Raw genomic sequence first — 12,522 nt, 5'->3', positions numbered from 1 at the left:
ACAATAAAAAAATAAGTCCCGGAACTATCCTTTAAGTTCTTATTAAGATTTACAGTTTGAGTTGACAAAGTTAACATGAGTCATTCCGCCTTACTGTTTTTACATCTCTACTACTTGATGTTTCCTTACAAGTAATTTTTTTTTCTCTTGGTCCGCACTTTTGCCCCTTTTGCCATTGATTGCGTAGTGCAATGGTTCATGCCCCTACTGCTTTTTCAGTCTTTGCCTGGACCCTTACGCTTGATCAGTCATCAAGCTTTAAAGATTTAATGAAAGAATGCGCTGCCATTCGAATGCTCATTAATGGTGTGGACAATACTATAGGCCATCCCTGTTCTGGTGACATGTTTCCAAAGTATGTCAAATGTTTCTGAAAATGAGTGACTCTTAAATCAGTAAGCGCTGGGCATTTGACTATTAAATGTTCCATTGTTTCTTTTTCTGTTGTGATCATACAAAATCGGCAGATGTTTTGCGTCGCATTGATTAATTTGCGTTCTGCCAGGATGTCACGTGTGGACCAGATGTTCAGGCGTAATCGTAGAATAGTCTGTCTCAGCGCTGGGCAAGGAGCCCTCATCAAGTATGCTTCCATGGTTCTATATTTTATTTTCTCCATAGTGATTAGAGTGAAAATGTTTGTACCTGAGGGATGTGTTTCTTGTTTCGATCCAGTCTCGTTGATAAATCTTACATTTTGTTCTGTCAGGATTCTTGAGGAGAGTTTCTAGTGAAATGTCTGCCCTTGCCAAGATTTGCATTACATGTCCTGTCCATTCTTGTACAAAAACATGCTGTGATGTAAAAATATATTTTGATATCATGGCTAGGATGTTGTCAAGGTTTGTTGAAATTAGACATTTTTCGAAACAGTGCACATAGTCGCCAGCTATATAGAGCTATCATTGAGATTAAGCCAAGCTCATAGCGCAGCCACGCTCCCGGTACTGATTGTGGCAGACTAAACACTTTGCGCCAAAATTTGGCTTCTAGTTTGTTTAGTGCAGTGTTTTGTATGATGTTTTTGGTTTCCAGTCCATATAGTGAAGTTGGAATTATTTTTTGGTTCCAATATGTCTGCTGAAATGGCGGAGAATTTTCCAAATCTGTACATTATCACTCTGGTCTGCGAGATGGCATTATTAGCTTATGTTGAATGGCTTCCCAATGTGGGTCCTTATGGGGTGTTCCACTGAATTGCATGCCTAAGTAGGTATATTCCATTACTATTTCCAGACTGACATTCTTGATGTGCCAAGGCATCCTTTGTCGCTTTGAGTTGTCTGGTGCATATCTTACAATTTGTGTTTTTTTCATGTTGATGATCAACTCATTGGCGTCTAGATATTCTGAAAGCGCTGTTAGTAGCTTTTGAAGTCCTGTTGGTGTTTTCGCTATGAGGACCAAATCATCCACATACCATAGTGCTTGTATAGCTATGTTTGCCAATTTTGGTGAGTCGGAGCAGATGTTCCTGAAGACATACTTTATGTCTTGAATAAAGAAGTTTAATATGGCTGATGCAGGGGTGCACCCTTGCTGAAGCCCCTTTACTGTTGGAATTGATGTTGATAGTAGACCCGCCATGTTCCGTCTTACTTGAATCGATGTTTCTGAATGCAAGCCATAAATGATGTCGCACAAGGTAGGTGGGCATTTAGCCTCTTTCAATTTGTTTATCACTTTTACTCTGGACACTGAATCGAATGCGGAATGTAGGTCGACAAAGGCAAAAAACATTGGTTGTTTTGTCATTTGAGCTTGCGCTTTTATTGCATGTAGTGTCAATAGGTTTATTGCAGTTCCCATTCCTGCTACGAACCTAGACTGATGTGGATCTCGTTGCTGGTCCTCTTGTGTCCATTTATTGAATTCTTTCAAAACTAGTTTTGTGAATAGTTTTCCCGCCGTGTCCAGAAGTGCACTGGGCCGATAGTTAAGCGGTACGGGGCGGTCCCCTTTTTTAAAAATGGGAAACATGATGGATTTACGACAGGACCTTGGTAGCGTAGTTGTCTTTAAGGTATGTTGAAAGATGTCATTTAGTATTATGGCCCACTGCTAAATGAATAGGTCAACTGCAGGCAATAGGCAAAACTGCACTCTGCATGCCGGACGGTGCCTACATACTAAGAAACATGCATTGTTGTACGTGTCGTTGAGATCAAAGGCTGGTCAGGTTCCTTTATGCCATTGTGTCTAGAGATGTAATTCTGGCCTGCAATCGTGTGGACTGGGAGGCAGTTGGCATGTGGTACATGACCATGTGAGGTGTGAAGATCAAGGAGAGAGTGGGAGTGTTGTGTTTGGTGTGAACTGCACTTGCCAGTTGCCATGCTTGGATGGTAGCATCGTGTGGGGGGGGGGCGGGTGGGATGACGGATGCTGGGGAAATGGAATATGTTCTTTGCAAGTGGAGAGTAATGTGGGTGTTGGTTAGGGTACAGGGCTGAGAGTTCGATTTTAATTTTGGGTCACTACACTGATCGTCAAGTCAAGACAGAGCTTGCCAAGGCCCATTAGAATTTCAACACTCCTCCTCTGCCTTTTTGCATCTTTTCTACTTGGCTGCTGATGCTCTGTCTGGTTGCTATTGTACCTACCGATCATTTTCCTGACCTTGGATCTCCCGGTAATGGCTCAGCAACCACCAGGCTGATCGACTTCTAAATCAATATTATTTAACGTGACGAATAGTGATAGGATTACTGTGGAAATATGACTCGGGATCACGGGTTGCTGCAGAAATTATATTTAAATTTTCACCATAAACAACAAAAGAATTGTTCTAATAAATCCTTGACAGTTCCTTCACTGCTCAAGTTGCTCTCCTTTGGCAGTAAAACGAAGCTCTCCTAAGCCTCCTTGGTATCCACATAGGCCCACCAGTCCCTTCTTCTCTCGTCCTCTCCGTAAGTCTAGAAAAAACAACACAGGGCAGGTAAGTTCCAGGGCTTTTATTCCCTTTGACTGACTCACTTCCCTACCAATCCGAGCCCCCACTGCCTAGCAGGCTCCTTACTGGTTGCTCCTTTGGTGTCCCGCCTCCTTTAATGGCTGCCGCCCATTTCCGCCTCTGAGGAATTCCCTGGTGGTCTGAAGTGCAATTGCTGCATCCCATCATGGCTACTCTTCCCCCTGCCCTCTGAGCCCTTCCTGGAGGGGAGATCCCCAGCGCCTTGTCACTCCACTCCAGCGCAGTGTCCCACTCCTCTGGAGATGGGCTCGCCTCGCCGGCAGCGCCGCCTCTCCATCCGAACTCACCTCAGTGTTGAAAGGAACTCGCCAGGCTGACCGCGGCTCCGCCCCGCTACATCAGGTCCCGATGGTGGGACGTCCCCTCCGCCGCCGGCCCTGGTGTCCGCACAATGTAAGTGCATTTTGGTTTGGCCCAGCGTCTGCTTGCCGTGGCAATGTCTTCCGCACACGGGGTCCCCCCTGTCCAACTCCGAAACTCCAGTGTTATGGGTGGCCCGGTTCCCAATCGTTGTTTCCCAGCAGTTATGTCCTGCAAACCCCGTCTTGATTCCACCCTATATGTCTCCACCTCCCAATTACACACAACTTTTAAGCTCAGCTCAGCTCAACCATGACCTGGAAATATTTTCGAGGCTAATCAAGCATTGCATTCCCCTTTCACTTTCCAAAGGAAAACGTGGGTTGTGTTTATTATTTTATTTAATTGTTTTTTATAACGCACCTAATACCACCAGAGTTCGGTTTCTAATTGTGGATCTGGGATACAAACCTCTGTTGCTCTTTGTGGTCTTGCTTCCAAGACCAGCCCTTTGCCCCTGTGCATGTTGTAATACAAAATATGAACAAACAGTAATAATTTGTTTACAGTAATTCCCTAACTTGCTCTGGTTTTCTTAATTGACAGCATTATTATGTGTAAAATGTTTAGGTATATTTAGGAAGCATTAGCATCCCCCTGCAAGGTGCTTGCTGTTCAGCATAAGTGTTGGATCCTGGGCAAATAATGTAATCTCACCTGGCTTCAACTGCAAAGGGTCACTCTACCCTCTTCTTCCCCTCTGCATTGTTGAGGCAAGTCAAACAAATGTCTGCGCGTGCTGTGATAGAGGTCAGTAAAATATTGTGCAGTGTAACGTCCTGCCATAGAAACTTTGCCCTGTTAGTAAAATGTCTCACTTGCAATACCTACAGATTTGGCCCACTGTGTCCTATGAGGCTTTCTTTTTCCTACCCTCATGTTTGGTGCATACAGTTCGGGGGCAATGGTCGTACCTTTTGTGTGAACCCAAATATCCCAATTCTGCCTCCAGCAGTTGAATTTCCTATTGAGCATACGAGGTATCACGCCAGCGGCTTGCAATTTCATTGAGTTAGTGCCTTTGCCCCCCTTTAGGTTTGCAGTGAGCGACTTCATCAAAGGTTCGTTCATCGTGGTGGCAGTCGGAGTCTGAAAGTCGCAGGCTGCTGTGTGGTACGCTGCATCATCATCCCTAAAAATAAGGTAAGACGTAGCATAAGTGAGGTGTAATTGTTTTACTGACTCAAGTAAAGTGTTTGTTTTTCAAAAATGGAGACAGGCATGGGTACTACACTACAGAGCGACATTTCAAAAGTCTTAAAATTGTATGGTTCAGTGTGGTGTATTGGGGGATAAAAGGAGGCAACTGGCACTTTGCAGCCATTTACAAACCACCCACATGGTATTTGTTGTTAAATTTCTTTTTGCAATGTTCTCTTCAGCCAGGACAAGTCAAACGTGAGCACATTTGTATTTATTAGCATGGTTCTAATGGAAACCGCATTCCATGTGTGCACTGTGCACCATTATATGTGTTTGTTCTTATACATTTGCTGTTCACCAGTCCTTGATTCCGTTTGAAGCACTTAAGAGGTGTGTTGTCCTGTCCTGACCCCCTGCCTGATCCTTCTGTGTATTGAAACTTGGAAGGAATCCCATGATATCGATTATCCCTACTTCTCATTTCCTTCCCTAGAATGTCTGGAGCCAAGAAGAAAATGTCTTTATACTTTTCAAAACCTGGTAAAAAATTCAACACAGATGAGCCTACAAGCAAGCAAAGTAAACAGGAATCTGGTACTAAGTCAGATGAGTCTTTAAGCAAGCAAAGTAAACAGGAATCTGGTACTAAGTCAGATAGTGTTTGTGAAGAACCAGAAAAAACACTAGATGAGACCACCAGCACTACTACTGTCAACATCCGTACAGAAATCCAGACTGCAAGCATTCCACTCGGAGAGGGACTGGGTGGCACTGGTATCACTGATGAAGATCATGTACTACCGAATGACAGAGACACGGAAATTCCAAGTAGTAGCATGCCGGAATCTGGTCAATTATCACTTGTGCAACGTTCAGCTCCCTTAACGAAAGGCCGACTGCCTAAAGGCTGCAAGCTGGACCAGAAACAAGATTTGCCAAGCAAGTACCCATGGTGGATTGTTAGAGGACACACTCTTGGATGCACCGTTTGCCGTCAAGTCAATAGCTTTGGTGCAGAGAAAACTCATGGGATGAAATTGTCTAAAGAATGGACTGAGTGTACTGTTAGCTCATATGGTACCAACAAAGACAAGCAACAAAGATCCTTACGAAAGAAGATTACCGAACTGGACTAACAAAGGCACACATCACAGCATCGAAAATATTACAGCAGGCATAAAAAGATAAATTGCTTAAAGTAACTTCTAGAGCCCAGTCAGGGAAAATAGCAACAACCGCCAGAATATTCCGAACGGCTTATAAAGAAGTAAAGCGGAACAGGCCAGCCTATGGTTTTGAATCTGAGATAGACTGGCAGCAATTGAATGGGCTAGATATGGGACGCATTTTACACTCCAATGGGGCTTGCTCAAGTATACAGCAACACATTTCATCGGAAATGAAACGAAAGACATTTGCCAAAATAGTTGCCTTTTCTCCTAAAGTGAGCCTTTTGCTGGATGAGGCAGCTGCCTTAAATAAAAAAAAGTGCTTTAATTGTGTACCTACATACTCAGCTATAGGATATGGAGTCTCCAGCTAATATTTTTGTTGACCTTATCAAGCTCAGTGATGTGTCTGCTGAAGGTAGTGAAGAGTTTGCTGTCTTCGCTCCAAAAGGACCCAATTAACATTGGTGAGGACTTTCTCACCAAATGTCTGGTGTCAGTCGCTTGTGATGGAGCATCAGTAATGTTTGGCCGCAATAGCGGGGTTGTGAAAAGGTTACAAGAAAGAATTTCTCCCAATATTGTAGCCTGGCACTGCACAGCACACCGCTTAGAACTTACAGTGAATCATGTCATGAAAGACATTGGAGCTACAAATCATTTCAAAGCATTGCTAGACAAACTGTATTCTCTTTTTAGCACATCTGTGAAAAATCGTTTGTAGCTAAAAGAATGTGCAGATGCTCTTAACATTCAGCTTTGTAAAATAGGAAGAGTGTTAGGTACTCGCTGGGTTGCCTCAAGCTACAGAACAGTAGAGGCTGTCTGGAATGCTTATCCTGTTCTTTACAAACACTTTACATTGGCAACTAGTGATGGCTCTCGTGATGGCACAACACGAAACATGTACACTGGACTATGTCGGCACCTTTCGTCTGTGCAGTTTGTTGCTAATCTGGGCATTATGTTTCATGCACTTCAAGAGTTATCAGAATTGTCTCTTGAGTTACAAAAGCATGATTACACGATCATTGATGCACATCGTGCTATTTGCTGAGAAATATCACCATCAACTCACCATCGTACAAAAACTCACCATCGCCAACAATCAAACTATCACCATTCATCTGATATACAGACCACCAGGCCCCCTAGGCTCCTTTGAGGAAGGCCTCATGAACTTACTATCTAACAACTTAAAAAATTCTTCACATTGCCTCATCCTAGGTGACTTCAACCTCAGATTTAGTGACCCCCTAGACCCTAATGCCTTACAGATCAATAACTCCCTGTAGGAACTAGGATTCACCCAAAAGATTACAGAACCTACACATATTAAAGGAAGGACCCTCGACTGGATTGCTGAACACAACTGCCCAACCACTATCACTTCTATATTGCCTCAGCCTTGGTCCGACCACTACCTGATATCCTTCACCCTAGAAGCCACACTACCCATGAATACTAGCAATATAGCTCCTGCCGCTCCCACCAGAAGTAAAATAAATATTACTCCTGAAAGTCTCATCCCCCTCATCCTTCCCCCACCAAACTCTATCTCAGACCAGACTGAGCCAGACACCATGGTAGACATGTACAACAAAGTGATGCTCGCATCTTTAGACATCATTGCACCACTGAAGATCAGAAAGAGCAAACACGGCCAACACTTAAACACCTGGTTTACGCCTCGCCTCATCTGAAAGCTATCAGACAAGAGAAACGTCTAAATGAAAAAATCTGGAGATCAGACCCTTCAGAACTTATCAATAATAACTTGAATAATTTAGCCACCCTCTACAAAAAAGAAATTATCTTAGCTAAACAAACATCTTACAACTCCCGAATCTCCCAAGCCAAATCAAATACCAAAGAATTGTTTGCCATCCTTAAAGAAGTAGAATCCCCCATTCAAGCTCCTGACTCCTGTCTTAATGATAAGATTTGGTGCACAAGTGTACAAAATGCCTTGGCCAATAAGATAACAACGCTCTAGGTGAAGATTAACAATAAAAAAGAGACCATCAGTGCTTCTAACACTGATATCAATGGTACTACCCCTAAGACTGCCACAAATATCTTACCACTGCCGCAATCTACATTAACTCCTCCCATATCACTAAACACCAGCTTCCACTTTCGCAAAGGTATCCACCAAAGAAGTTGAGAAAGTTATCCTCACTCTCAAACCTTCCAACTGTCAAGGCGACCCATGTCCAGCCCAAATTATAAAAGATGCAGCCCGCAAACTTTCCCCTTTCATCACAAAACGTATAAACGCTTCATTCATATCAGGCACCATAGTAACCTGAAACATTCCTGGGTCCTCCCCCCTCCGCAAAAAGCAAACCCTCGACCCCTCCATTCCAACTAATTACCGCCCCATAACCACAGTGCCATTCCTACTTAAAATCTTGGATAAAGTAGCATACCTACAAATTCAGCACCATCTGGAACAAAACCACCTCCTAGGAGTTCGTCAGTCTGGCTTCAGAGCTCAGCATGGTATTGAGACTGCACTCCTAGACCTCAAGGCACAAATAGTCACTCTAAGGGATAAAGGTAAGATGGCACTCTTACTACTCCTCGACCTTTCAGCCGCGTTCGATCTGGTGGACCATGCAATACTTTGCAACCACCTGGTCTCCGCGGCCTGCTTATCTCAGGAGGCAGTCCCTTGGATCCAGTTCTTCCTTGATCACAGGACAATGCGAGTATTCTCTCCTGTAGCAGCTGCGAACCCCATACCCATATCATGTGGTGTACCCCACAGCTCCTGTGTATCACCCACCCTGTACAACATCTTCACAAAGACCCTTTTCTATGATATAGATGGTCTAGGTATCACCTACACTAATTATGCCGATGATACACAGACCCTCATCCCGTTGATGGGAGATTATGACAAGGTGTTGGCCTTTGTGAACAGAGTCTACCTCATCATCCAGGCATGGATGGCCTCTCACGGTCTATGCCTGAATGATGACAAAACATAACTCCTCATTCTAGGTACACCATCCAACATTAAAAAACTAGGTCCTAACTACGCCTCCCTCATAATCGAGAACAATAACATTACAGTGTCTAAGGTAGTTAAAACTCTTGGCTTCTACATAGACTCCACGCTCACCTTTGGTAAACAAGTAAATGCTTTGGCCTCAGCCACATCCTACACCTGCAAGCTAATAAGAGCAGCTAAGCCATTCTTTTCACCTAATAACTGCATCACTTTAGCGAGAGCCCTAATCTTATCCAAATTGGATTATTGTAAGGCCTTATATATGGCAGGAACCAATACATTACATCCAAAATTCAGACTCTTCAAAACAATGCCCATATATCTGCCTTAAGTCTCCCCAAAAATGCCCACATATCTGATTTTAGGAGATCCGTCAATTGGCTCTCCACAAAAGATAAAATCCTCCTCAAAACCGCATCGTTGATGCATAAATGCCTTAACCATAAAGCCCCACAATACCTCACAGACAGATTCATTAGACAAACAGCCTCTCGCCCCCTAAGAAAAGCGAACTCGAACCCCCTACTAGTACTCAGATTTAAGCTCACTAAATCGGTGGGAGTAGTTTCCCTGTCAAAGCAGCACAATATTGGAACTCCCTTCCCCCTGCTTTAAGGGAAGATCTACCCTACCCACAATTTAGATCTAGTCTCATTCACTGGCTAAAGGTACATGACGTCTGACCCTACCTGACCTGCATCCTTCCTAGGATGTATTGTATATACGAGACCTCACTGTTTTTGCTATATTTATGTGCCTCACACTTATTCTTGTTACTTATTGTATTGACCTACTCGCTCTGCCTGTTGTTTCACACGTACAGCATTGTAACCTTTACATTTTTCCTCTCCACTATGTAACTTAAGCTTAAGAACCCTCTTTATGCTTTTGCGCCCGAATACCTCTGGGTCTGGTGCACAATATAAATAATAAAACAAACAAACAAACAAATATCAGTGTTGGAGGCAATGGTAGAAAGGCGAGGAAAACATTCTTCCCAGTGCGAGAAGGCCATAGAAGAAAATAGTTTCCAAGGAGTGGCCCTGCATGAAGGAAAGGCGTGCGACAAAAGAATTGAACATGGACAGTTTTTTCGCAGTCTTGCAGAAAATGTACGGAGTCGCTTGTTGTCTACAGGAGGTTCTGCTACTGCTGACAACAAAGTTGCGTACGAGAAACTAATAAGCGAACTCAAAGTTTTGTACATGCAGTACTGGCCAGATGAGTTACCACCTACGTATGGAGAAAGCGAGATAGAGTCTCTGTGTGAAAGATTTGACATTGGCGACACTCGTCAAACCATTCGTGCTTACAGGGAACATAGGGAGACTGGTGGAAAAGAAGCAAATAGACACTACAAGGAACTTTTGACAGCTCTGAACACTATTGCTATCTCCACTGCTGAGTGCGAACAAGGGTTTTCACAAATGAATCTTGTCTGCACATCAACAAGAGCATCCCTGCATACTGACACCATTTCATCCTTATTACTTATTAATCTCGTTGGCCCTCCATTGAAGAAGTTCAACCCCATCCCCTATGTCAATTCATGGATTGCAAAAGGACGAAGAGCTGCTGATGACCCTAGGAGTAAGGAACGAAAAGAGGGCATGGCCAGGTCAGATTTAGACATTTTATGGGCTTATTTAGTAACTGCTATTTGCATTTGTTTGTTTTGTTCATATATTGCAATTTGCATTTGACTATAGCAGCTTAGCCATGGTGATCCCAACCAGCTGTTGGCAAAGTTGTAATAGAATCTGGAGTTACCATGACATTTTGTGAAATGTTATACAGAATATTTTGCCATGTTAGGCTAAATACTGTGGCTGGCAGAATGTAAATTACTTCAAACAAACACAACATTTAAATAGCATCTGACAGTCTATTTAATTGATATAGATTTGATGCCTTCTCTGTCTCCATTTCTAAGTTTAAAATGAAAGCCAAACATGGCACCTTGTACTTTCTTGTTTGGTTCTGTTCTATGTTCAATGTGTTTATTTATTCTTAGTGTTTTTATTTATTATTTAATCGGTGTGAGGTTAAATAAAAAAGCGTTTTTGAGGATGTCTCAGATTTGCAATTACTGCAACGTCTGTTAACTTTCATTCAATCAAACTAATGTTTTAAATACAGTCTATTATGTTTCCTAATGTACGTCAAAACAGAAAGATACTCTCACAACAGACCCCAGCTCCACTCAGAGCCATTTGGGAAATAGGGCGGTGGAAGGGGTTGGGGGTTCATTTTACAAAATTGATAAATAAAATAACATCCATGGGTTTGCAACAGTGTTATCAAGTGCATTATCACTTCGAGGACAGCAAGTATGGTCCAGATGTCTAACAAGTGTGGTCTAGAAGGTTGTATACGAATTGTTCGAACTACAATTGTTCGAATTACAATTGACCTTTGCACAATTGACCGAATTGTGAAGGTCAATTGTTACAAATATGCGGGGGGAAACCCCCCCGCAGCCCCCGATTATTATATATATATATATATATATATATATATATATATATATATATATATATATATATATATATATATATATATATATATATATATATGTATATGTATATATATAACCAATATATATATATATATATATATATATATATATATATATATATACGGTCAATTGTGCAAAGGTCAATTCGGACCCTCAACTTTCGGTCAATTAGGTAATTCGAACAATTGTGTTCGAACAATTTGTGTAATACCATCTAGAACTTAGAAGTGTGTTCAAATGCACTCTTTTGCCTCTGGGGTTGCCGGAATGCTGGTTTCACTACACCTACCATAACAATTGTTTTCCAACTTTAAAGCATTATACTTCCTCAACCCATGTGTGCCCTTCCCCATCCATCCCACTACTAGCCTTTGCCAGCAGTTGCTGCAGTGCCAAACATGTGACATGGAGCAGCAGCAGTTTGATGGGCTGGTGGTGAGCTGATCTAGGTTTAGCACTGAACTGGCCCGGGCCGCCTGCCCGCGCTGTGGGCGGTGCTGTGCCCTGCATTATGGGGCCATTATTTTTTGGGCCCTGGCACATATTTATTTTACAAATTAAGCACTGGACACGGCCCTCCAACCTGAAGAGGCAGAAAGTTCCTCTTATCTAATGGGAACTAGCCTACTCACAATGAAGCATCTATTTCCCATTGGAGAAACGGCCCTCCAACCTGGAGAGACAGAAATGCCCTCTTGTCTAATGGGAACTAACCTAGTCACAATGAAGCATCTATTTCCCATTAGATAAATGACACTCCAACCTGGAGAAGCAGAAAGGTCCTCTTGTCTAGTGGGAACTAGCCTACTCACAATGAAGCATCTATTTCCCATTGGAGAAACGGCCCTCCAACCTGTAGAGACAGAAATGCCCTCTTGTCTAATGGGAACTAACCTAGTCACAATGAAGCATCTATTTCCCATTAGATAAATGACACTCCAACCTGGAGAAGCAGAAAGGTCCTCTTGTCTAGTGGGAACTAGCCTACTCACAATGAAGCATCTATTTCCCATTAGAGAAACGGCGCTCCAACCTGGAGAAGTGTTAAGACGGATTTCTGAACTCTGTCCTGGTGGCGCAGAAGTTCAGAAGGCCAACCTAATTACTTGGAACAGGGTAACCTCTGGACGAGCCAGACCAATCAAGGTAGCGATCGCGGCGGTCAAGACTAGGTCTCAAGAGGGGTGAGGGTGACTGAAAGCCCGCAATGAGCACACAAAGCAAGATCACTTACAAACTACTCCAAACAGTTGTTATATTAAAAATATATACACATTTATTTCAAGGCCTTTAAAACAATGACCGTAGCTGGAAAATCACGATATAACGATAGTAA

General features: G+C 42.8%; 1 protein-coding gene and 1 long non-coding RNA gene across 2 annotated transcripts in view; both read left to right on the top strand.

The window, feature by feature from the left end:
- Positions 1–5,097, top strand: part of LOC138513814 (uncharacterized) — a 40,086-nt gene extending 34,989 nt beyond the window's left edge. The window contains exons 2-3 of the long non-coding RNA XR_011281819.1: positions 4,373–4,480; positions 4,974–5,097. This is a non-coding gene — a long non-coding RNA (uncharacterized lncRNA). The remainder of the gene's footprint in view (positions 1–4,372; positions 4,481–4,973) is intronic.
- Positions 5,098–9,494: 4,397 nt separating this feature from the next.
- Positions 9,495–12,522, top strand: part of LOC138513813 (E3 SUMO-protein ligase KIAA1586-like) — a 68,461-nt gene continuing 65,433 nt past the window's right edge. The window contains exon 1 of the mRNA XM_069628914.1: positions 9,495–10,286. Coding sequence (XP_069485015.1) covers positions 9,637–10,286 — 650 coding nt within the window. The 5' untranslated portion in view covers positions 9,495–9,636. The remainder of the gene's footprint in view (positions 10,287–12,522) is intronic.

This window comes from Ambystoma mexicanum, chromosome 12 (assembly GCF_040938575.1).
Source record: "Ambystoma mexicanum isolate Mex_15411 chromosome 12, UKY_AmexF1_1, whole genome shotgun sequence".
Classification (NCBI taxonomy): Eukaryota; Metazoa; Chordata; class Amphibia; order Caudata; family Ambystomatidae; genus Ambystoma; species Ambystoma mexicanum.
This window is presented reverse-complemented; position numbering and strand designations above follow the sequence as displayed.